At 38.6% G+C, this 26,453-nt stretch overlaps 2 protein-coding genes across 12 annotated transcripts; one reads left to right on the top strand and one right to left on the bottom strand.

The window, feature by feature from the left end:
- Nucleotides 1-1,654: 1,654 nt before the first annotated feature.
- Nucleotides 1,655-21,749, top strand: hgs (hepatocyte growth factor-regulated tyrosine kinase substrate). Of its 11 annotated transcripts, none has more exons than XM_082166870.1 (22): nt 1,655-1,989; nt 3,715-3,799; nt 3,907-3,982; nt 5,267-5,359; nt 5,746-5,869; nt 6,796-6,848; nt 6,942-7,010; nt 7,337-7,461; nt 10,854-10,940; nt 11,553-11,637; nt 13,584-13,682; nt 13,759-13,854; nt 13,936-13,974; nt 14,524-14,685; nt 14,767-14,980; nt 16,008-16,180; nt 16,253-16,393; nt 17,026-17,203; nt 17,315-17,448; nt 18,537-18,632; nt 18,755-18,841; nt 19,607-21,749. In XM_082166870.1, the coding sequence occupies exons 1-22, from the start codon at nt 1,953-1,955 to the stop codon at nt 19,700-19,702; spliced, it is 2,349 nt and encodes a 782-aa protein (XP_082022996.1). In that variant the 5' UTR covers nt 1,655-1,952; the 3' UTR covers nt 19,703-21,749. The 11 variants fall into 11 exon arrangements, with proteins under 11 accessions (XP_082022996.1, XP_082022993.1, XP_082022995.1 ...); XM_082166867.1 differs by having other exon boundaries at nt 11,526-11,637; XM_082166869.1 differs by having other exon boundaries at nt 1,656-1,989; nt 10,860-10,940; nt 11,553-11,655.
- On the bottom strand, nt 21,624-26,440 carry LOC309496807 (methyltransferase-like 26 B; the record flags this gene model as incomplete). Its single annotated transcript, XM_082166924.1, has 6 exons — nt 21,624-21,915; nt 23,101-23,179; nt 23,333-23,400; nt 23,528-23,587; nt 25,311-25,473; nt 26,241-26,440. 6 exons carry the CDS (start codon nt 26,438-26,440, stop codon nt 21,868-21,870), a joined length of 618 nt encoding a protein of 205 aa, XP_082023050.1. The 3' UTR covers nt 21,624-21,867.
- Nucleotides 26,441-26,453: the final 13 nt, after the last annotated feature.

The raw sequence follows: 26,453 nt of genomic DNA, 5'->3' as shown, positions 1-26,453 counted from the left end.
AGTAAATGATGACATTTTTCATTTTTGGGTGAACTATCCCTTTAAGGTGTTAATATTATTTAATGGAATACCACACATACAATCTTAGAGGTTTCACTTTAAATAGTTGTTCTTAAAGGAAAATTCACAAAAATATTTTTTTACAAAATTGTTCCAACCTTGTGTGATTTTTTTTCTTCACAAAATAGATATTCTGAAATAGATATTTTTGTCCAAACAACATTAGAGTGGACTATAAAAATTCTAGCAATATGGTGTTGAATATCTCGGGTAACTGATAGGATATGTTCATAATTTAATGATAGCAACTCAGATTCAAATTAAATTAACCCTTATTTTACAAGGATTAACCCTTATTTTACAACATAGGCCTACAACTGTTAATCGGCCAAGGCAGATAATCTAAAACTAGGCCTGACTGATAAATTGGTCTTTTAAAACAGAAGCTCCCTTTGATAACAACGGAAGGCAAAGTGACAGCTGGAATTTGCTCATTTAATGAATTCAAGACTGAAATACAGAATGCAGATTCTCATTTAATCTGATTAAAACAATACATAAATCTTACATGGGTCTTTTTAAGGTCATTAAGTTAAAGATCATTCACAAAGTTTGGGAGAGAATATCTGATACACATTTAGGTAATCTACAATTGCATTTAAATCTCATGTAAACTGTCCAGCTGATGAAGACATTCTCGGCTCATGTTGTCTTGACTCTCTGAGCATCTCTGGCTGTTGTTATGGGGGCTGCTCTGCGTCTATAGACCGCAGTACAATACCACTGTATGCTGCAGCACAGCATTTACAATAGCTGCATTGTTTACTGCGCCAGGTAGTGACTCATGTATGACCTAATGCTACGAGTGAAAATCCTGGGTTGTAAAATATAGAAAAGTGCTTATTGTTGTCTTGACTGCCAGAGAATAAGGGATGGAGAAGCCTAAGGGGTGGTTGGCACAGGGGCTTATTTTTATATATGGGACAACATGTCTGCCAGGGTGACATAAGTTGTGCCCCAGTTGACCAACTACACTATGTACTTATACTACACATTCTCACTGTAGGCTATTCTTCCATCAAGTGTATGAAAGTTATTGAAAATATGAAGGTCATTTTGTCATCCAGAATCAGTCTGATCGCTCCTGCACTGCTACATAAGTAAAGCTGTGACAGATGAGTGCATGAAGTGTTCAACATTCTTGTTGGAATGTTCACTATGAACACTTACACTATTACAAATTGGCTTAGAATAGTGCATAAGTACACAAATTGGGAGACACCTGTTACATTCAGTTCAGGGCAGGGCAGGGCAAGGCATTGTCACATTCAGGTAGCTCTTTCACAGTACTTAGTACACATGTACAGAGGGTTGGGAGTAACAGCGTTGGTTTCATGCAGCAAATGCATTGCATCATATAACAAAAATGACTGGCGCACACTGAAATGTCAATAAAACATTCATTTGTTGTATTGTGATAGCACTATAATGGGCAAAATAATAAAAATATTAATAAAATAAGGTACAATTTCTCTCTCTCTCTCTCTCTCTCTCTCTCTCTCTCTCTCTCTCTCTCTCTCTCTCTCTCTCTCTCTCTCTCTCTCTCTCTCACACACACACACACACACACACACACACACATACACACCTTGAAAAACAGATGCAGTCCATGGCAGACGATAGACACGGAGTATATGTTTATTATACATCTTTTATAATAAATTCTAATGTCATTTAAGGACAAAGCAGAGGGGTTTTTTTGGAAAAAAATTTTTTTTAAATCACTCTCGCTATACAGGGAGTGACTATGTTACTGTAACTTGGACTTTTATTTGACATTCGCGTCTTTCTTGTGCGCATGCGCGTGTTACCCGGCAGTGAAACTCGCTTATTCACACAGGTGAACAAGAGCAAAACAGACTCAGAGATCGTCCCGATATCAGAGATTAGACATGGGCAAAGGCGGCGGAACATTTGAGAGACTGTTGGGTATGTATTATATTTGATGTTTTCGGTGTTAATTCTGACTGACAGACCGATGAGTCTGCTAATGCTAACGCTAACGCTAGCCCAGCTTCAGTAGTCACGGTAATGTTAGCTCTCAACATCTAACGTTATTGTCTTTTTTCCCATCGAACATTCAAACACCAGTGACACGAACTTAAACATGACATTTCGACTATCCTTTTCAGTTCAGTTCAACTTTATTGTGTTGTTATTGTCTTAAATAAATCAATTAAGTTATCTTATGTAAGCTAGTTAGCAGCGCACCGGAGCTAAAGCTATTTTCGGGCCTCTATTTAACAAGCTACAAAAATCATTAAATAACAAATCATGTGTGCGTTTTATCATGTATGTACTCTGTCGTGTGTGTCTGATGTCATTGGCAGTGAATTTTGTTTGTCATTGACAAAATTCGCTGCTGGCAAGGCAATTATACCGCACATTTAATTTGGCATATTGCAATTGCGTTTCAAATAAATATTTTTGTTTTCAGTTGCTCACACCTTTTGGAAAAGTGTCATTTGAGGATTTTGGAAGGTGTGAGTTAGTGTATTCACGTTAGTCACGGTTGGTTCTTCCTGTTTGCTCATGTAATCGAGTCGAGAGAGAGAGAAATGTTTTGGTCCACTTACACAGATTCACCACAAATAACAGTAACTTCCTATTTCACACATCAGCTCCATTTCCAAGTCTTCACAAAGCTCTATCTATCTATCTATCGATCTATCGATCTATCTATATTGTAATTGTGAAACATTGATTGATTAAATTGTGTACATGTCTGATTTTGAATTAGGCAACATGTAAAATCATTTTACAGTGAGATATCGAACAACGACAAAATAATCAATTCAAGTTTTCTATCTTTTTGTGTGTGAATATTGTGTAATTTGTATGTTAAATATGTAGGTAAATGCTGTTTGTATTGTTATATTATTGGTGCCTATGAATGAAGAATATTAAATATTGTTATTCCTTGTGTTCATTTAGTGAATAAAAAGAGTAAACATAATTTTTATAGCGCCTATCAAAGTTGCATCCTGAAGTGCTTTAAAAGAATATTAACAAAAAAAAAAAAACCATTAAAATACTTATGTACATTAAAATAAATGTTAGCACATAATATAAAAAAAAATAACAAAATAATCACATAAAATTAAGCAAACCCCAAAAATGTGAAAAACATGCGTTTATTATTTTATAATCCGATTTTATCTTAATGTGTTAGGTCACTCACTGTCCAGGACCGTGATTGTTTGCAAAAAAATTTACGTAATCTATAATGTATTCCAGATACAGCAAATATTTTTTTTTACTTTATGTATTTGATTATTCTTTTTTACCAGGTACTTCAAAAAGTCTAGGCACAATCAATCACAACAATGTTACAATCATAGATGATTCACAAATAATCACAATAGTTTAGAAAACATCATGTGATAAAATGTTGAATTGGAATCTGTACTCCGTCGATTCTTGCACCCAACAACACAACATTTTAAGGTCCTTATGCAGCCAAATCTGTGCTGGTTTGTATTGGCCTCCAGTTTTCCCTTTGTTTTGCCTTCAGCCAACGCCGTGACGTCGGCGCAAAAAGGGTCTATACTGTCCTGAATATGGACTTTTCCTTTTCCTTTTCCCATGTTTTCAGTAAACAGACCTTGAGAGAGTTGATTCTGATCAGACATGTGATCCTCCAATCCTTTACAGATAAGGCTACCAGCCAGCTGCTGCTGGAGACCGACTGGGAGTCCATTCTGCAGATATGTGACCTCATTCGGCAAGGCGATACGCAGTAAGAACATAAAACATTTGGTCATGTTTGCATCTCAGTGTAAGAGCAGGAGTCATAAATATTGTCTTGACTTCCTTATATACTGTTTTGTCATTTCCCACCACCAGGGCAAAATATGCAATTGGTGCCATCAAGAAAAAACTCAATGACAAAAATCCACATGTAGCGCTCTATGCTCTTGAGGTAAGTGTCAGTCATCTTCATTATATGTTCAACACTCTAGACCAGGGGCTTTCAAACTGGACGCAAAAAAGAAATTGAGGATCAAAAGTTTAAAGAGAAATTGTAAAAAAAGAAAGAAAATAAGATGACTTAATTGATATATGATAAATACATTAAAGTGCCCCTATTATGCTATTTCAAATTTTGTTTGGGAGGTCTCCTGCAACAGGTTTCATGCATCCAAGGTTAAAAAGCACTTTCATTTTCTCATTATATACATTGCAGCATCTCCTCTTTTCAGAAGATTCAGTCTCTCTGAATCTCTTCTTTCTGTGAGCCTACTCTGCTCTGATTGGTCAGATGACCCAGTCTGTTGTGATTGGTCTACTGCTTGGACCATTTTACGATTTCCTCTCCGTCTTGTGCAGAGTTGAGCTCGCAAGCTTTTCAAAGTATACTCTTTTGGTCGTGAGCACGGAAAGACGCATTCGGTGCGAGTGCACTATCTAGTGGACTTTGTTTTCAAGCGCTCAAGTTACTCGCACATGCGTTGTTGTAGGCGTCTGTGGACTTCCACGGCGCGGACCCTCTTGATGATAGAAATTACGTTGCGCGGATGGCCGAAGTATACTTTGGAATGCCTGTTGGAAACCATTCACAACAGTCTGCGCCATCTGACCAATCAGAGAAGAGTAGACCAATCACAACAGACTGGGCCATCTGACCAATCAGAGAAGAGTAGACCAATCACAACAGACTGGGCCATCTGACCAATCAGAGAAGAGTAGACCAATCACAACAGACTGAGCCAACTGACCAATTAGAGCAGAGTAGACCAAACACAACAGACTGGGCCATCTGACCAATCAGAGCAGAGTAGACCAATCACAACAGACTGGGCCATCTGACCGAGCAGAGTAGACCAATCACAACAGAATGGGTCACCTGACCAATCAGAGCAGAGTAGACCAATCACAACAGACTGGGCCATCTGACCAATCAGAGCAGAGGAGACCAATCACAAAAGACTGGATAATCCGACCAAGCAGAGGAGGCTTGCTGAAAGAAGGGGATTAGAAAGATATATATGTATATTATGAGAAAATGAAAGTGTTTTTTGACCTTGGATGCATGTAAACCTATTGTAGGAGACTCCAAAACAAAACCTTTAAAATAGCATAAGAGTAGCACTTTAATGTTGGGTACATACATAGTTAATACAAGAGATTATAAAAATAAACGTTTTGTATTGTGCCCCCGATCAGTCAAGGTCATGTGTGTAAGTCAGCATTTGCTTGTCACCAGGTCCTGGAGTCAGTGGTGAAGAACTGTGGCCAGACGATTCATGATGAAGTGGCCTGTAAGCAGACCATGGAAGAGCTGAAGGAGCTGTTCAAGGTGATTGCTGCTAAACTCAACCTGTCTGTCCTGGAGACTGTTGCTTTAAGAGTCTTTGGCTCCGCCTTTATGATCTTTCCAAGTGGGTCAGACCCAGTGACTCATGCTAAACTGTACTTCCTGATTGTGTCATCGTCGTCACATGTTTATTTTGCTGAGGGGAGTTCCAGCAGAAATCAGAAACTAAACACATTTGAAGTTCTTTTGTTGATTTCGTGTGAGACTGACAATTCCAGAGAAGGATTTGAGGTGGCTTAATAGAGGTTTGATATTTTGATGTTCTCGTGTGTTTTTTTTAATGGAATTTTTTGGCAACTTTTGAGTTCAGAGCTCAGAGCTTGTTTTTTAAGCCATCACTGAGAGAATGTGACTCTTCTGTGTTTTAGAAACAACCTGAACCGAACGTGAAGAACAAGATCCTTTATTTGATCCAGGCCTGGTCCCACGCTTTCCGCAACGAGCCCAAGTACAAAGTCGTCCAGGATACCTATCAGATCATGAAGGTGGAAGGTAAGATTCATAAACTAAAGGGAGTTCACACACACAGCGATTTGCAGTAACCAAAATGATGTGATATTTTATACACTACTGCAAGTTATAAACAAACATTTGCCAATGCAAAATAAATAGCAAAAACACTTGATTCATTTTTAAATTAGAGTGTCCGTAAAATAAGATGTGATTTTGAATGGTGATCGACTGATATTGACTTCACTCTCCGTCTCTCGCATAGTCGTGTCCGCACAGTTTTCATAACACCGTGGATGGAAGTTTGACACATGCGCAGTGCAATTGATTTACAGGACACAAAAATTGGGCTCCACCTGGAACCTCCAATGACTAAAATTGTCATGCAGACAGTCATGTATGCAAGTTTGTGAAATTAGATGCTTATTAGATATTCAAAGACTTGTTTTAGTGATATAAATGTGTTTTTGCTGATGGTAGATTAGGAACTATTGTAGCCATTATTACTAATAATAGAAAAAAACAAATGCTATAACATCTTTAAGTGGACCGTTTACGTTCTTTGTTTAACAGCTCTGTCAAATAAATGTATTAGACAACTGATAAACAGAGACACTAAACTAAATAAAGATGGAGAATGGGAGCTCGGATGCTCAGGCACTGGCGTTCTCAGCGCTTTCAAAATAAAAGTCTCACTTCCGACACTTCCAGCCAGTATCGATTAATTAAAAACTGACAAATATTGTCTGATATATTGGCCTTGATGATATATCGGTCGACCACTGGTTTTGAGCATTTGTGCTGCCTACTTACAATGAAAGGGGATCCAACTGTACAAACACCTACTGCGGCAACAATACACAATGCTAAAAAAGCTGTGTGTGAGAATGTGGCATCACAACAACAATAGATGCTTAATAACTGCTAAATTAAATCACTGCTAAACTAAATCACTTCTATTTGACCAGGTCATGTCTTCCCAGAGTTCAAGGAGAGTGATGCCATGTTTGCAGCAGAGAGGGTGAGAATAACTGTTGAGTAAAGCGAATACGTTCTGCACACTCTCTGGTGTTTGGTTTGTCATCTGTTTGTCATGTTTTTTTGTTTTGTTTAGGCCCCTGATTGGGTGGATGCAGAGGAGTGTCACAGATGTAGGGTTCAGTTTGGTGTTATGACCCGAAAGGTACAAACCGTTCCTTTGATAATCTACCATACTGAGCTATATAATGTTAATGAAGTAGCCTATATCAGTGTTTCTCAAAGATGTCCTGAGGACCCTCACCACTTCACATTTTCTATGTTTCCCTCATCTAACACACTTGATTCAACTCATCAGCTCATTAGTACAGACTGAAATCACCCCCTATACCCTTAAATAGGACACTATTTGAGGGGACAGCCATTTTTAGTGGTGTCAGAAACCATGCTGTAATCCAGGACAGGTTTGAGAAGCACTGGCCCGTATAAGATGATCTCATGATTAATAATGGCTGGTGGCTTTTCATTCAGCACCACTGCAGGGCATGTGGGCAGATTTTCTGTGGGAAGTGCTCTTCGAAGTACTCTACCATTCCCAAGTTTGGCATTGAGAAGGAGGTGCGAGTGTGTGAGCCCTGCTTTGAGATTCTCAACAAGTGAGTATATGTGAAGACTGATATCTATAACTTGCTATGTTTCCATTCAATGTTGGGAATTTAATTTATGCGCAAAATTGGAAGAACGAATGAAACACTGTTTCCATACCTTGTGTTCAAGAAAACAAAATCGTCGCTTCCTGGGTATTTGGCACAGAATATCTGTAATAAATATGGGATTTTGCTGCAATTGGGGAAGCCATTGAGGCTCTTTTTCCTACATCATAAATGACTTACAGAGCGCGCAGATGAAACACAGACACGGTCGTGTTATCTTGTATTCGGATGCCTTATGTTTGGGAACGCAATCGTGTGAAACTTCTGGGAGGGAATTAAAGCAAATCATTCATGACAGACTTTTGGCTCAGGCATTTCAGAACGATCAAACCAATATTTGGGATTCTTTGATGCGATTGGTCTGCTGGTTAGTCCAGTTAGTCCAATGGGTTTATTTATTCAGTAAATGTTTTTCCATCATAGTTTATGCGCATGTCTTCTTAACGGATAAAAAAAAATGTCCACCGCAATTCAATTTTTTGAATTTACTCACATCTTGTTTCCATCCAGCGTTTATTTTATTTTATTTAATATCCCCAAATTCTTATTAAAATAGGTGTTTTTTTTGCTGTCATGATGCCTATAATAATTCACACAAAAATGAAATCTCACAAAATGAGTTTTTTTTTTAATGTAAGAATCTTCATACCAGCTGCCAAATTTCGAAATCAATTGTGAGTTGAGTATCATGCTTGGGGTGGGGAGCATCTGACACACTACCATTCAAAATAGGGCTGAACGATTAAATTGCATTTGCGATAATATCGCAATATGACGTCACTGTCTGAATCGGTGTATAATAGTGATGGGAAGATCTTTGAATCTCGTTCATTTAAATGAACAAATCTTTTTTCAAGTCGTTTCGTTCATTTCAGCAGAATATAGTTAAAATGTTACATGTTAATTGCCAAATTCTCCAACACATCTACTTGCGCAACGTTGATCACATTTTGAATAAGAGAAAAAGTAAAATGCAACCAAGGTCAAATGAGAAACAGAAAATGTTTTATTCATTGCTTAGCTGGGTCTTCAGGCTATGCAGTGTGTTAGTTTACCTCACCTCCACGATCTGAGTCATTCGTTCTTTTGTCACGCCACATCAACATAAGCTGAGCTATGCAGTGTGTACCGGATACAGAAATGATTAGTTCACTTCTCGAGTCTTTGGGTTCAAGACTCGAGTCGTTTGTTCTTTTGTCACGTAACTGTATGTTGTTATTATATGTAGGTATTTGCTTTATCAAAGTGATTTTCCCCATCATACAGATAAAGTTTAAAGCATTAACCAACTCTTTACTAGCCTGGTTAAAACCAGACCATTCTCATTAGTAACTGAGTTATGGTCTGGCAAAGCTTCATTAATAACTCATTTCCAAAGGGGCGTCACCAACGGACGTCGCTCAAATGCCTCTGGGCACAATTGGATAGACCTAAAACCAATCAGAGCGATCGTCATCGTGTAAAGCCATATGCTGCGTCCCAATTCGCCTAAGTTACACTACGCCATAAAAGTATGTACTCTTTTTGTGAAGAAAAGGTATTTACTTTTGAACGTGTAGCAAAAAAAGTAGGCAAGCTTTGGGACATACTACTTCGTCATCTTTATCGGACGGATCTGTCGCGTGCATCCTGTCACGTAAACTGCCCTGTCAATCATCTTGTCACAGTTAAAATCCTCTATTAAATCTAATTTAATTTCCTACCGTTTCGGAGAGAAATGTAGCAGCACGTTCATCTGCCAGTGGGTCTTTCATGGAGACTGTCCTCATGTGTTTGCAATTTGAATATAATAATGTATTTAAAAAATGGTGCGCTTCACCAACGGACGTTGCTCAAATGCCTCTGGGCGCAATTGGATAGACCTAAAACCAATCAGAGCGATCGTCATCGTGTAAAGCCCGCCTCAACGTTTCTGATTGGTGCCGCGATTTCGACGGATTAGAAATCGGCTTGAATGAGCTCTTTGCCAGACTACTTGCAGAGCAAATCTAAATTTGCCGGAAGTTTTTCTGGGTTTTCCCAGGCTAACTCTTTACCACATTTTCAGTTTTATGGAAAAGAACTATCATGACAGAAAATTGCAAATTTATAAATTGTAAGAAATAAAAAAACCTGCAATATGAGACCAGAAACGTATCACATAACTAATGGCGCTTTTCCACTACACAGTACCAGCTCGCCTCGCCTCGACTACGCTTTGTTTGGTTTTCCACTGTGTAAAAGTTGTACCTGTACCTGCTTTCAGGTACTTTTTTTCGTACCACCTCCGGCGAGGTTCTAAGCGAGCCGAGGCGATACTAAAATGTGACGTGAAAACACGGCAGACTGCTGATTGGTCAGAGAGAATCGTCACTATTCACTGCGTCATCATTGGATGCGCCAGACGGAGTATCCTGAATAAAAAACAGCAAAAACAAAACCATCCAAAAACAGCATACACTCGATTTCCCCCATTGTCCTGTGTGTGTGGGTAGCGGGTGTGTGTCGCGTAGAAGAAGTCACGGCAGTTTCCTGCGGCGTCGCTATGACGACCACTGACCAGGCACTAATGTTGGGGGTACTATCTGCAATGGAAAATGGAGTGAAAAGCGAGGCGAGTCGAGCTGAGCTAAGCTGGTACTGGTAATGGAAAAGCGCCATAAGAGTTAAGAAAAAAAACTGATTATGCACTTGTTTGTAAAAATAATTGGAAATTATTAACTAATTTGTGTATCCAATACAGCTGTCACGTCACGTGACAAAGGAACAAACGACTCAGAGCTGAAGACTCAGGAGGTGAACTAATCATTTCTGTTTCCTGTACAGAACCTATAGGATGTCAACACAAACTGAATGAATCACTCTCTGAGACAACTCGAGTCATTATAAAGATTTGTTCAAAATGAAGTAATCATTCATGATCAACCCATCACTAGAGTATAACGAATCGTTTACTCTGAGCACCTCTGAAATGAGAACGCAAGTGCGCTTTACCCCATTTAGCAAGAGTGGCTAGTAAGAGTTAGCCTTAATTATCCACAGATTTTTCAGGTTATTTATATGACAATTGTGTAGTAAATTACCTATGAAATCATTTTGTTTAGATTGGAGTGAGGTGAAACCAGAACAAAGCAAGTTGTTGTTAGCTAGCTGCTAATTTTATTCAATTGTATATGGTAGAAAATGAGACTATTAGTTCAAATAAACTTTTTAATGCTATTTTTTTTTTAATGCTACTTTTTAATATTGATATTATTATATACCAAAATAATTATCAAAGAAGGATATTATCGGTGTCTGATAATTGCATAGCTTATATACAATTTGGAAGAGTTTGTAAACTGAATAATTCTCAGCCACAGTCCGGAAGAAAATGAGGGGCCAAAAAAAATGAGTGAGCAACCAAGTGTAAACAGTGAGGAACAAAAGAAACAAACATCAAGGTAAGAGATCATACATAATATGAGCTATCAAAATAAGATAAGAAAAAATCACAAACTGTTTCTTTGCTTTTATTTTAAATTTATTGTCAGTATTGGGCTCGCAGATCACGTGGGTAGGGCTACTTTTAACTGTGTGTGTGTGTGTGGATGACCATGTCAAAGACCATTTTGGCCCAGGAAAAACCCTGTAACATATCGGCCTGGCCTACAGGAAAGAACAGTTTATGTTTAATCTATCTAATATTGTGTTGGTCCCACCATACAAATGATTTATTGTTTGTCTTTGTTGGATTATACAGAAGATAAAGAACTTTTAAAATGATTAAATCAATCGCAATTAGACTTTCCAAAATCGTTCAGCCCTAATTCAAAAGTTTGGGGACAGGAAGTTTTTTTGTTTGTTTGTTTATTAATACTTTTATTCAGCAAGGATGTATAAAACTGATCAAAAGTGACAGTTCCTGTTGTAATATTATCTTTTTGTATTGTAAAATTATCTTTGAGTTGTCCCTCATGTTCATAAGCCTGCTGACTTCCAGAGATTGACCAGGTTGATTGTGTCTCCTAAACCCTCCTCTTCACCAGCCACCCGTCCCTCTCTCCCCCTCCTAGAAAAGCTGAAGGGAAGGCCGCCAGCGCTGGGCAGTCCGAGCTTCCCCCTGAGTACCTGACCAGCCCTCTGTCCCAGCAGTCTCAGGTAGTGCCCACCGAAGCAGTAAGTAGTTACATTTCATAGAGGGCTCACTCTCATGGGCGTCACAATTATGAAGCATGCCACCAAAATGTATTGACACGGGCAATAAAACAAAATTTTAATCATCATCATCATCAGTTTATTTGGAACTTGAATGCAAAGCAATTTTGAGGCTCATGAGTGAGAGCACATATTACTGTCGAGTTTGTGTGTCGGCTTACTGTCAATCCCACTCCAATCAGTAATGAACGCAACATTTAAAGGTGAAGTGTATCATTTCTGTGACACTAGTTTGACCAAACAGACTAGTTTTCAGAATAGCTTGTTTATTTGCCATTATAATTACAACACTGCTAAAGAGTTTCGGGTCTGTAAGATTTTATTAAATGTTTTTGAAAGAAGTCTCTTATACTCACGGCGAAGTTCTTTATCATCCTTCGCTTAGAGGTTAAAAAGAAGTTTGAAATATGTGAGCAGTGATATACTGTTAGTGAACATCCCGACGCCGTCCACGCTGCTGAGAGCGAAGGTTAGATGAATATTTAAATATGTGCTGCACGCTTTCCTCTCGATAAAATGACAGCGGTGAGAAAATGGCACTTAAAGTGTCTGTGATTGGCTGCAATGATCAACAATGACATCTTGGATCCGATCTTGGATAGATGGATCTGCTGATAGACAGCACTTTCAAACGCTCCTGTGTGTATCTGTGTAAGCGCTCGGTGAAGAGCGTAAAGATGTCATTGTTGATCATTGTAGCCAATCACAGACAATCTTAAGCACATCAACACAATGGTCAATCAGAGGTGTTTAAGAATCTGTTCAGCAGTGCTCAAAATGTTAGAGGGAAATGCTGATATTGTCACATTTTGTGCGAAGGAAACATACACTTATGGCACATGTGTCCGAACGCGACGCTGAAAAGGCAGAGGTGAAGGAACCGCACTGAAATGAGGTTTGAATTCTCTGCTGTAATACAATCTCATGTGTAATACAGCGCAGTGATTGGGCAGCGCAGAAAAGAGTTCATTCTCATGAATAATGCGGAGAAGCGCTCAGAACCGGCTGACGTTGAATCGTGCCTCTCCAGCCCCAGCAGCCAATCACACACTCCAGATGAACGCTTCTACCTCAGATTCTGTGACGAAGTTAACCATAGAAGATTTCCACGAGAAAGAAGGCGGAGCCTCAGAGCTCCTATTACATCATTGCCACTGACCAATGGAAGGGGCAAACTTTTCTGGAAAGGCAAACTGTTTCGAACTCCCTGATTTGATCGATGTTTGGTGCTTGACGTCACATCAGTTGGTTCTTCGATTCCTCTTGCAGTATATCGGGGCCTTCAATATCTTTACTGTCACTTTTGATCAATTTAAAGTATCCTTGCTGAATAAAAGTATTAATTTCTTAAAAAAAAATCTTACTGACTTAAACCTTTTAGTGGTGAATTTTCACACAAATTAAGCAGTTTCACACCAAAGGTAGAGGCAATGTTTTGTCAGGCAAACAGACAGATTGCAGTTTCACTTGGTACCGTTAATAGTGTAGAAATTACACTCTTCACCTTTAATATAGATGTACAGTATATCAGTGATTATATCAGTATCAGTGTTGGTGTTTTTATTATTATAATTTTTTTAACATGTCCGAATCGGTGGAAGGCAGTGATTTGACCGCTTATTAATTACTAAGTATTAATCATTTAAATTTAAACTGTAAACACTTTTTTTTTTTTATATATATATGTATATAATGTTCTCATACCCCCCTGGCCAATTCTAGCCAATATTAAAATGTTAGTAAAAAAAAATCTGTATCAGCCAAAATGTCTATATGTGTGCCTTTCTAATATTTAAATGAAAATCAATTTGAATGAAAATGTGTCCTGCCCCCTCTCCTCTCCTGCCTGTTGTTTCGTCCTGACCACCTTTTGCTGCTCTGCTCCTCAGATGCCTCCGAAAAGAGACGAGGCCGCGCTGCAGGAGGAAGAGGAGCTGCAGCTGGCCATCGCACTGTCTCAGAGCGAAGCGGAGGAGAAGGAGAGGATGGTGAGACGGCTACAAGCTAACGCTGCTGTCAGCAGAAATGAAGGGGCACGTGATGATTGTGTGTGTGTGTTTACAGAGACAGAAGAACCCTTACTCTGCGTATCCCAAAGCAGATCCCACCCCTGTGACTTCCTCCGCCCCTCCTGTCAGCACTCTCTACTCCTCAACTGTGGTAAAAGACCTTCATTTAAGTAATGAATTGAAGATAACATTTATCTTTAGTGGCTAAATTGTTCCCCTTGTTACATTTCAGAACTCAACGGCTCCATCAGCCGAAGACGTGGATCCAGAGGTAAAAACAATCATTTAAAGGAATAGTTACACTTACATGTATACAATTTGGAGACACTTTTAACCAAAGTGACTTACAATTGAGGAGTACAAGCGATTTGAGGCTATGAATGTGTATTAGTAAAGTAAATATGCTGAAGTTATAAACTACCGTTCAAAAGTTTGAGGATATGGAAGCTTGTTTCCATCACTGAATAAAAATTTAAAAAAGGTAATTGCGAAATTTTTATCTCACAATTGACTTTTTTCTTACAATTGCAAGATATAAACTCACAATTAGGAGTTATAAAGTCCAATTCTAAGGGGGAAAAAATACTGCCTTTTGTATATAATAATTGTCTTTTTATCTCAAAATTCTGGAAAAAAAAATTCTAGCAATTTGCAACTTTATATCACACAATTCTGACTTTATAACTCACAATTGTGAGAAAAGTCGTCAGAATTGCGATAAAAAAAAAAATCGCAATTATCTTTTACGTTGTTTTATTCCGTGGCCGAAACAAGCTTCCATACTCTAAAATACAGTAATATTGTGAAATATTATTTTCAGCTGGCCCGTTACCTGAACAGAACTTACTGGGAGAAGAAACAGGAAGAGGTTCGCAAGAGTCCCACCCCCTCCGCTCCTGCTCCTGTTTCATTGGCTGAGCCCGTGCCAATCAGCCAACCAGTGGAAAGCCACGCTCCAGTCCAACCCATCAACATAGTGGAGGTACTTGGAGCTCTAAAATGAATAGTCACTGTTTAACATTACTCATGTTCTCCGCTGAATGTCTTGCGTCTGCTTCTTCAGCAGCAGTATCAGAATGGAGAATCTGAGGAGAACCATGAGCAGTTCCTGAAGGCCTTGCAGAATGCCGTCACCACTTTCCTTAACCGTATGAAGAGCAACCACATGCGTGGCCGCAGCATCACCAATGACAGCTCCGTGCTCTCTCTCTTCCAGTCCATCAACAACATGCACCCACAGCTGCTGGAAATACTCAACCAGCTGGATGAAAAGAGAAGTGAGTTATGTGCGCGTATTTGTGCTTCAGGCCCGTTTCCACCTGGTATCAACATTCATGAACAGTGCTAAATATAGGTGCAAATTGGCCTCCAAAACACGTGATCTGGTCAAAGGCTGCATTTACTATTCAATAAAACCGTTAATTATTGAGAATGAAAATAATCTAAATATGGTTTCATTACCAGTTAGTGAGGTCTTTCACCTGTGCACCGAAAACGTCAATAAGTAAACAACTCCACATTTGATTTACATTTTGTAAAATGGGACAATCATTTGGATCAACACAATATTTAGATAGGTTGGTTGGTTGGTTGGTAGGTAAGTAGTTAGTTAATAAGGTAGGTAGTAGTGTCGATATTTTGATACTTATTGAGACTGAAATATCTCAAGCAGTTCCAATACTCCTTTTCTGCAGTTTCGATACACAGATACCAGCTGTGCTTTCTCACTCTCTCTTCTCTCCGACGGCAAATTGACACACACCACCTCCTCTCACTCACTCGTCTCATTCACTCTGGTTGAATAGTGCTTGTATTGCGCATGATTTTAGTCATTCCCTCAGGTTTCGCTCTCACACCAAAAGCACACGCACCACTGATGTATAAGATGTAGGTGTCGCGCACATAAAGCCGCCTCTCAGACAGCTCGCTAGAGCCAAAGTGGTTCTTGCGTGTCTTATTGCGCATAAATGGTCTAATACATACAAAATTATGTCAAAATGCCCATCTTGCCAAATATTGAGGTAAACATAGGTTTGGAACGTAAATAGTTGAGAGAAAACACATGCTGTGTAACAGTATGTTGAATCCGTTTATTTATTTTTTTTGGTAAATGTAGTTCAATGACTCAAATAAAGCCTCCCGGCCCGGTGAAACTTGCACTGTAGATAACTTTTACAAAATGAGCTTTTACTAGTGTATTGTAGCTTGGTGGTTTGGTGATTTTAAAGTATTGTCTCAGAGTGAATTCTAAGGTCTTGAGATGCTGAATGTTGTCTTCTCTCTCTCTCTCTCTCTCTCTGTCAGTGTACTATGAGGGTCTGCAGGACAAGCTGGCGCAGGTGCGTGACGCGCGGGCGGCACTGAACGCTCTGAGAGAGGAGCACCGGGAGAAGCTGCGACGGGCTGCCGAGGAGGCTGAGAGACAGAGACAAATCCAGCTCGCCCAGAAGCTGGAGATCATGAGGCAGAAGAAACAGGCAAGTTGCTTTTCTGTTTACCGTTGAATCACGTGACGAGGGGGGGAAACTGACTGCGATTGGTTGCTGCAGGAGTATCTGGAGATGCAAAGGCAGCTGGCGATTCAGCGCCTGCAGGAGCAGGAGAAGGAGAGACAGATGCGCCTGGAGCAGCAGAAACACACCATTCAGATGAGAGCACAGATGCCTGCCTTCTCTCTGCCTTACTCACAGGTGCGCACTGCTGCATCCACACTTTTGACACAGTCAGCCTGCCGTAGTGTGCAGAGGAATTAATGATAATAATATAAGTTAACAAGTAAATACATCATTTGTATATCTTTGTAGATATCAGAAAGTTTGCTCTTACTGAGAATTGTATTTGAGTTGCTTGAAGGGCTGGCCAATAATAAAATCAGAATATTTTTAGACATTTTTGACTATTTAATATCTCTAAAAAATTGATATATTTTGAAATGTCTTATAAAAAGTAAAATAATAATTTTAAATTATAAAAAAAAATACTAAATGAACACAAGGAATAATATTAAATCATATTCAAATGAATCAGACTTACCAAATCTTTTTCGCTATTAAAGTTTAAATGAGACAGTTGAAACCATCTCAGTTACATGACAAAGACGCATCAGGAAACTAGTCTAACGCCTCTTACAAGCCAATTGTTTTTTATATATTCATATTTTTCCATAAACTATAAATCTGTTGGTTAATTACAAAAGTCCCTTTACAATTACAGCTTTCATAAAAGTACAGTTGCTTGTGTTACACGTAGAATTATTTATTTATTAAATTAATTATTTTATCGATTAGTTGTTGCAGCCTTTTCTGTAATGTTCTGTTTGCAGATGCAGTCGCTGCCTCCTAACGTTGCCGGAGGGGTGGTGTATCCCCCCGCTGGCCCTCCCAGTTATCCAGGCACATTCAGTCCTGCTGGTTCAGTGGAGGGGTCGCCCATGCATGGAGTCTACATGAACCAGCCCGGACAGACGTCTGCTGGTGGCCCGTACCAGGCCATGCCTGCAGGTCACCCAAACATCCTCTACCTTTTGTTAATGATTCAACTAGATAAGCTTCTAATGTGCTACAATTCTTTTTTCAAATGTATTAATAGATTCTCTGCCCACTGTTTTTTAGATCCCAACATGGTGAACGCTTACATGTATCAGCCTGCTGGCACCAGCGGACAGCCAGTCGCCCCTGGACAAGCCCCTCCCACAACCACCCCTGCCTACACTAACTACCAGCCCACACCCACGCAGGGCTACCAGGTCAGGACATCCCGTTCAGAATCAAAGCCTTACATTTACCTAATATGGGGTTAAAAACACTGATTTTATACGATTCTCACTTCAGTGAACCGATATTGATTCTTAAATGCCAATTATCAATCTTTTATTCTGTTGTTTTCAGTTGATGTGTGAACAAAACTTTACTAAACACTATTTGTAACGCACTCCCCATCCAATAAATCCCCAATACGTTTTGTGGTTTGTTACTTAATAATTCATTTAGTGTCAATTTTATTAGGAAATTCATGTGAAATTCAAATTCACTTAATGTGATCGCTGTGGCATCTCAGTTCAAGCACCACGTGAGCTGATCATCTCTTCTGCTTTAGTATTGTTACAGTACAAAATTAACATGAATGAATGAACATCAGAAGGTATATTGAAAGATACAGTACAACTTACTGAAATGTATCACGTCACATGCAATTGTTCAATGAGTGTTGTACCGCGGAAAGATAACACCACTTGTAAAGTCACGTAACGTTACATTTACCTCAGAAAAGCCATTCACTGTGTCCGTAAACTCGATAATTAGCTAGAAAAATTACCTCTAGAGAAGAGCATTTTTATAAATAAATGCATTTTGTCATATTTTTACGTAAGCTGTTCTTCAATATTTAATGTATTTTTGAATAAATCTGTGATAATTTTACATGTTTAAATGTTTATTGCAAAAACGAATTGGTGTAGAAACATTTATGTCATTAAAAGATTATTATCACAACTTTATTTTAAAAACTGGCTTGTGTAATTTAAATGTATACATGTCCGTTGTTATTTTAACCTCTAAATATTATAGTAATAATGTACCAACTGGCACGGCGTTCCCCATATAGTTAACGGTATTAGTTGAAAGATATTTTTCCTTCAGGAATAATTGACGTACTGTACCTGATATATACTGTATATCCAAATGAATTGATACCGAATTGAATTGAATCAAGATCAGAATTAAATGGAATTGCAAGCTTAATCGAAATCGAGTTATGAAAAGTATGTCTATTCCCAGCACTAACAAAACGCAATGTTTAATGTTGGGCATGAATGTTTTCATGTTGTTTCTCTAGAACGTGGTGTCCCAAGCTCAGAGTTTGCCCCCTATGTCCCAGGCTCCCCCCACCAATGGTATTGCCTACATGGGCTACCAGCCATACAACATGCAGGTATGCTTTACTATATCAGAGCACATTCGTGACTTGCATTAAACCTGTATGTCTCAGATCTCATGTCCTTCTCAAAAACCATACAGGATGTAAAGTTTGATTGCTGTTGCATTCTGTTGCAGAATATGATGAACGCTCTTCCAGGACAAGACCCCAACATGCCCCCCCAACAGCCCTACATGCCTGGGCAGCAGCCTATGTACCAGCAGGTCAGAAGTTTTGTGGATAAACATTTCATTGTGTGGAATGGCATACTCGCATACTACCCTCTTACCATTTTGACAGTGTATTTTTTACACATCTTGGACATATTATACCTAATGGTTGTGTTGTCAAAGTCAGTACTGAATTTTTTTTAATATGACGATACCAGCATTTCCCTCTAGCATTTTGAGCGCTGTTGAACGGATTCTTAAACACCTGTTTTTGGTCATTGCGTTCACACGCTCAACATATATGTCTCTGATTGACCATTTCGTTCACGCACTCAACATATATGTCTCTGATTGGCCATTGCATTCACACGCTCAAAATGTATGTCTCTGATTGGCCATTGCGTTCACGCAATCAACATATATGTCTATGATTGGCTACAATGATCAACGCTTCAAATACATGTTGTCTTCACCGAGCGCTTCACAGAGACACATGGGAGCGTTTGAAAGCAGGCGTCTATCAGTGAATATATTAGGGGTCCGCTGATAGACGCCTGCTTTCAAACGCTCCCATGTGTCTCTGTGTAAGCACTCGGTGAAGAGCATAAAGATGTCATTGTTGATCATTGTAGCCAATCAGAGACATATATGTTGAGCATGTGAACACAATGGCCAATTAGAGGTGTTTAAGAATCTGTTCAACAGTGCTCAAAATGCTAGAGGGAAATGCTGGTATCGTCACGTTTAAAAAATTTCAGTACCAAAATAATCAGTATACACTCACTGTTTACACTGTCAACTGTTTATGTTTTTGAACAGATGGCTCCCCCTGGTGGTCCGCAGCAGCAATCCCAACAGCAGCACCCGCAGGCTCCTCCGGGCAGTGCAGAGGCTCAGCTCATTTCATTCGACTGATAGCTCATCATATGCCTTCACCCACCAGATCCAGCACACTACATCCAGCCCTCCCGCACCCTGCCGGTTCTGGGGTCATTATCCTCCACCTGCTCTCGCTTCACAATGCTCCACAAGTGTTGAAGGTGTACAAATACAGTTAAAGCATCTGGCTGTCTGAGTCCCTCTCCCTTCCCTGTCTCTTTAAATGGAGGAGGAGAGGCTACAGATGGAGCTGGTGGGGAACAGCTGGATGAATCTCTCAAAACTCAATGCCTGGGTCACATTTTACACCCAAAAAAAGAAAACCAAGCCCTTTTTAGATCTTTTTTGGGGGTATTGTGACAATAGTTACAACAATTAAACTTGTCTTCTCACCCCATTCTTATTGTCGTAATGCACAAAATTGGTGTATTATTTCAACTGTAAAGTAGTTCTACACAACGGTGATATTTGTTATTCTGCCTTTATACTGATTTCAGTTTTTAAAAAGACAATTATGGGAATTACAAAAACTCATAGAAAAAAATGCTGCTTCATTGTTTATGGAAGCCCATTTCCACCACATAAGATGCTCATGCTTTGGAAAAATCATAATTATGACATGGACATTTTAATTATGAGATTCTAAGTAATAATTGTGAGATTAAAATTCACAAATTTAATGTTCAAGGTTGAAATTTTGTTGAAATGTTGAAAGTCAAAATTATGAGACTACGTATTGTAAACATGACTATACGTCATCAATTAGACTTTATCGATTTCTCAATCTCATCTCAAATTTCAAAATGAGGAGTCATAATTGGGTTAAAAAGTTGCAATTATGATGCAAAAAATGTATAATTGTGACTATTTTTACGTCAATTGAGACTTTTTATCATAATTATGACATTTCTCGATCGCATTTAAAAGTCATTTATTTTGAATCATAATTGAGTTAAGTTAAAATTAGGTTGTTAAAAAGTTAATTGACAAATATAATTTGACTTTTTACATCAAAATTGTATGACTTAGTATCTCATAATTTTTAATGTCATAATTATGATTTACCAAAGCATGATTAATTTTTTCTCACGTAGCAGAAATGAGCTTCCATAAAACGTGACCTGGGCATGTTTGTGAGATTCACCCTGCTGCTAACTTTCCTCTCTCTAGATTTTTTCAAATGTAGTTTTTCCTAATAAAAACGAGCTTATGCTAAGTTAGTCATTCGTACTATAGAGAGAGAAACACGACATGATTTTTAAAAAAAGACGACATAACCATCCTTTGTCTCATATTTTCTTAAAATGTGTTTGCATGAGTGAATATGTAACAGCCATTTGTTTTCTTAAATTTCGAGACTTGCTGGCTTTAGCAGAGGTCACTGAGGGGTCACACACCATTTTCCAGCACCGATCTGCTCTAAGAAGATCACGTGACATTCCAGTGCTGGTTTCCGTGTCTGCAGTTCTAGAAATATTTCAGAAGCTCTTAAGTTAAGGATCAGTGTTGTGGAATCCTTGCTAATGATTTATGCGGTAGATGGTGCACACATTGGCTTCCGTCATATAATTAACAGCCAATGAGATGTCAACTTTACTGCCATTTGCATATCACCAATGGAATCGATCCAGATAAACGGGCTGGTGTTTCCAAGTACTGCATGCAAGTTTGCCAGACGTCTTTGCTCGATGTGGATCAGCCAGGGGTTCAGAACCAGACGGATCAGTCGATCTCAAAAGCCGCAGTTTCATTACCAATTAATCGCAGTGTAGAATTGAGCGTCAAATCAATGGCAGACAAAGGAAGTCTATTTTTAACAGTGGTTATGGATGTTTTTGAAGAGAGATGGACAGCTTTCGGATGATTTGAACGGTGCATGTTTGTAACAAACACACACAACCGGTGACTTCTGTAACCCCTTTAATATCATCTTTGTTCCATACTGATCCGCCTCATCTTAAAAAGAAGTCATTTTAAAATCATATTTAATAAATATCTTGTTCTTTTATTGGTCATGCATTAGTGGAAATGTTTCTTTCTCCTGTCTCTGAAAGTATGTGCACAATAAAACAATGTAAATCTGTCCGGTTTGTGTGTTTTACAGTACTGACAGAATGTGAAAATAATGTGAAACTGATGGGAAGTGAAGCGCTGTGGCTGTTTTATCCTGGAAACTGGGTCCGTTTTCTGAATGAACGGATTTACAGTCTTCTGAAGACAAGGCATTTGTTGCTCTCAGGCATCTCAATCTGTTGAATAATGAAGAAAAATACAGGTTATTAATATTCTGTCTTTAGACTTTTTCAATCAACAGGAATTAGTGAATCGCATGACACCTGTCAAGAACGCCCTTCTCATGTTTCTAATATCACCATGAGAAATTATATTTAGCTTAAAGTCAACTTAAAAATGAAAAATCACTTCATCCCTTAAAACTCATCTTTGATCACCAAAATGACACATTTAAATGTTTTTTCCTTGAAAAATAAAATAAAATCTGGCATGCCTTAAAATAGTTTGAATGTAACTCAACACCCTTGCCTTATTTAGGCATGCGGTTCTATGAATATGGAAATATTCCCCGCCTCCACTCACTCACACCAGCTCAGAGATCCACCACATAGACATAAACAACATTAAAAGCTTGATTTAAGGGGGACTTAAATAAAGTATGAATGAAAAAATAAAAATGAAACATGTATTTAAGACTATTAAGATTTTGTGTGTTGTGACATTATTTTCATCATAATTTAGCAAATAAAACCCTCCACCCCCTAAATCATCATTACTGTTTAACACCGACATGAAAAAAAAAAAAAACCAATGTGAATAATAAAAGAAAATTATCACTGAGAATGAGAATAAGAAAATAAATAAAATAAAAACATTCAGATGCATTATGATAATTAAAATGATTGGAGAAATGTGCTTAATTGTTGTATGGTTCAAAATCAAAATGGTCTTAAAAAGAGGCGTCTTCTTTTTGACTTTAGGTAAAGTTCATTATTTGGTTTCTTGGTTGTACTAGAATAGGTTAACATGCTTTAATGTTCACATACTGTACATTTTTGCAACACCTTTATTCCAAGATAGTCTGAAACTCTGATTTCTACGAAGCCCCTCCTTCTGAAAAGCCCATAGTGCTCTGATTGGCCGAAAGACCCAGTGTGTTGCGATTGGCCAAAAACATCAAGCGTTTGTCAGAATCGTTATAGCTTCAACTTCCAAGGCTTCAGAAGCAATTGCAAACACGAATGATTAATAAAGTCGTTGGTTTTTCAGATTCGGGAAAATGTCCCTTTCTTGGAGACTATGAGCTTTGTCACTGTGCAGATCTTAAACATGTACGAGCATACACTAAAAGAAAAGGAAAACATTAAAAAGCATCATATGACCGCTTTAAGGCTTCAAAAATGAGATTGAGCGTCCCTCACCATTCGCTCCATCCTCATTCCGTTACTGAAGGCCAGCTGGCGGAGCACGTCGATGTCTGGAAGACCCCACTCCGGATTCCTGATGACGTCGGGTGTAAAACAGGGGAAGGTTTGTAAGCAGTGCACCTGAAACACCTGTCTGCATGTTTCATCTAATACCTCAATCAATAGGCTACCAGTATACTGAATCTTGAAATAAAGAGGAAAAAGGAGTCTGGGTGTGAAAACCCACATCTGGCGTAACGTCTGGTCCAGTTGTTCATTGCAGATGGGAGTGATGGTGCCATTGATCGCGTACGGCTGAGAGACATTCATTACACAAGGTTATGATACTGAGATTTGTCTTGTAGCCTATTAAAAGTGATTATAACTATAAGTTGTCTATCAAAAATATATTGGACAACATGTAGAAATGAGATTAACTCACCCCGTAAGTCACTAGAAGGCCGTTCTGTTTCAGTATCTGCCCAGATCCTTTAAACACACCCTGTAGATTACATTAATGTCACCATGAAATCAAATTTGACAGTTCTTGTTTTTTTTTATGAAATATTTTTGCAGTATTTATGAATGATTTATCCATGCACATCTTTATTTTAATTTTTAATGAATGTGCCTCGTAATCTTTAAACAAAACCAACAATTCTTCTCTGATGACATGTTTACTGGTGTGAGGGCGGGGCAACCTGTCACTCACATGAGATCAGCCAATAGCAAACCACAATTATCCAATCAATTCCCCATGGACAACATCAAGTCTACATTTATTCTTGTTTGAGAAGACGTAGCCTAAGCAATAAGGAACGAGAGGTTGTGCTGTCTCGTGAATAAGTCACGGCTGAAGGGGGTTGTTAGGCACGATCGAACCGTTTTATTAAACGGTTATCACACAATACAAATATTATAGGCAAAACAATATGTATCAGTGCAACTTTCATGAAGTAAAATCACTAAAAGCATTCCTTCTGCTGGAAAAAAAATAGTCCCTGACCGTAAACAGCAACAGAAGTTACATTATTTCGCCATTAGATGGCGGCAAAGACTGTCTTTATGAGTGAGTCAGCCAGTAGAAAATACTTTTATATTGAAAGGACCGAAACAACTTGTGGAGAAGCAAGATGCAACTGACAAATGACTAACGTATCAGGGCACGGGAAAACCCCCTTAACTGTTAAAAGGACAAGATATCGCAGTGGCCATTCAAAACTATTTTTTTATTATGAATATATAGGACAGACCTGAAGGAAAATGACATATCTACTGTAAATGCAGGTACACTCGCTTACTCGATCTCTCACAACACTCTATAAGCTTTAAGGAACAATCTCAATGAGAACAAACATATGTTTAAGTTGCTAAGTGGTTGCTAGGTGTGTTGTGGAGTAATACATAGTACCGTTGGGTGAAGCGGTTGTGCTTTATCCTGAATAAAACACAGCTATTGATTAATCAGAATCAAGGACTGGAACTAACCATTATAAATCACAATTCAGTTTCATGCTTACTTTATTGCATACAAAACATTGAATACATACCCTACAGCTTTGAAAGAAATTAATTTTATTTTCCGCAAGGATGCATTAAATAAAAATAAAAAAAGGGACATTAAAGACAAATATCTATTTAAAATAAATTCTGTTCTTTTGAACTTTCTATTCGTCAAAGAATCCTTAAACATCACAGTTTTCACAACAGTCTTAAGCAGCACAGCTGTTTTTAACATTGATGATAAAAAAGAAATGTTTCTTTAGCAGCAAATCCTGATTTCATGATTAATAATGATCAATAATTTCTGAAGGATCATGTGACACTGAAGACTGGAGTAATGATGCTTTGCATCACAGAAATAACATTTTAAAAATAGAAAAGTTACTTGAAATTGTAATAAGACTTCACAATATTACTGTTTTTACTGTATTTTTTTATCAAATAAATGCAGCCTTGGTGAACATAAGAAGCTTCTTTCAAAAATATTCTTAAAACATCATATCAACCCCAAACTTCTGAACTGTAGTGCACTTGTAATATAATTACATATTATTCACGTTTTGTAGGATATTTGATAAGTGCAATCATGATGAAGAAGGCTGCAGGACTGTCCAGAGTTTCAAGACTCTGTTTAGGGGAAATTCATCCTCTGTGTTTTCACATGTAGTCTGTACCCGTGTGAAAGCAGATGAGTGTGTGTACTGTATATGTGTGTGTCATACCTCTGCAGTGCTGAAGGGGCTGTACTGGAGCAGGTTGATCGCTATGATAATGTCACAGGAGCTTCGTGGCAGTCCTGCCCATTTCTCCCAGGGTTCACTGGCATCCAGATGCACCGGCTCCAGTGCTGTTTTTACTTTAGTGGCCTCAATGTAAGCTCTGACACTGCAGCAGAGTAACGTTACGCTCAAAACCCAGATCATTCCATAATACACACTTGAAAATAAAGGCTCCAAAACTGGATTTTCACAGTGGTGTCATAGATAGAAAAACATTTTTGGTTCCTCAAAAACCTTTCTTTTTCTTAGTGTGAACAACATTTTAAAGTCCCCATGTGGTGAAAATCCAGCTTTTAATGTTAAATGTCTATGTGGTGTGTCTATGTCTATGTGGTTCACTTTAAGACAAACCATGTGTATATTCATTAGTCAACGCCATTGCTGAGTATTTTCTCCTTAAAACTGCAGTGAACCAAAGATAGTCTCAAAAACACGGGTTGAAATTCGCTGGTGTTTCTGATGTCACAAACTACCTTGTAACCAATCAGGTCAACGTGTGATCGTCAACGAGTGGATCTCTGAGCTGGTGTGAGTGAGTGGAGGCGGGGATAATTTGCATAGTCATATAACCACGTATACTAAATGAGGCAAGGGTGTAGAGTTATGTTCAAGCTCTTTTAAGGCATTAAGAATTTTTTCAGAGGAAAAAAAGTTTAAATATGTAATTTTTATGCTGAGTTTTAAGGGATGAAATTATTGACTACAGGGGGACTTTAAAAATCTAAAGAACCTTTTTCCACTATAAAGAACCTTTTGTGGAATGGAAATATTCATGGAACCATAAATGCCAATAAAAAACCTTTATTTTTCAGAGTGTATATAAGAGTTATGACATTTATAATAGCACAGTAACAAAGACAGCAGCCCGTGTACCTGTTTCGGGATTCCTCCTTGATGTCTGACGGCTGCCATGTGACAAAGGGCATTTCTTGAGCGAAGTGCACCACATGCTGGCCCGTGCCGGACCCTAACTCAAGGCCGAACAGCTCACGATGAGACTGATCCTCCAGAATCTCACACAGTACCGACAGCAAGCTGTCCTGACTCCGCTCGGCTGCCGGCGAGACCAGCATGATCTGCAGCAGA

Source organism: Leuciscus leuciscus (genome assembly GCF_965113295.1).
Source record: "Leuciscus leuciscus genome assembly, chromosome: 1".
NCBI lineage: Eukaryota > Metazoa > Chordata > Actinopteri > Cypriniformes > Leuciscidae > Leuciscus > Leuciscus leuciscus.
Note: the sequence above shows the minus strand (reverse complement) of the source record. Positions and strands in the feature narration are given on the sequence as shown.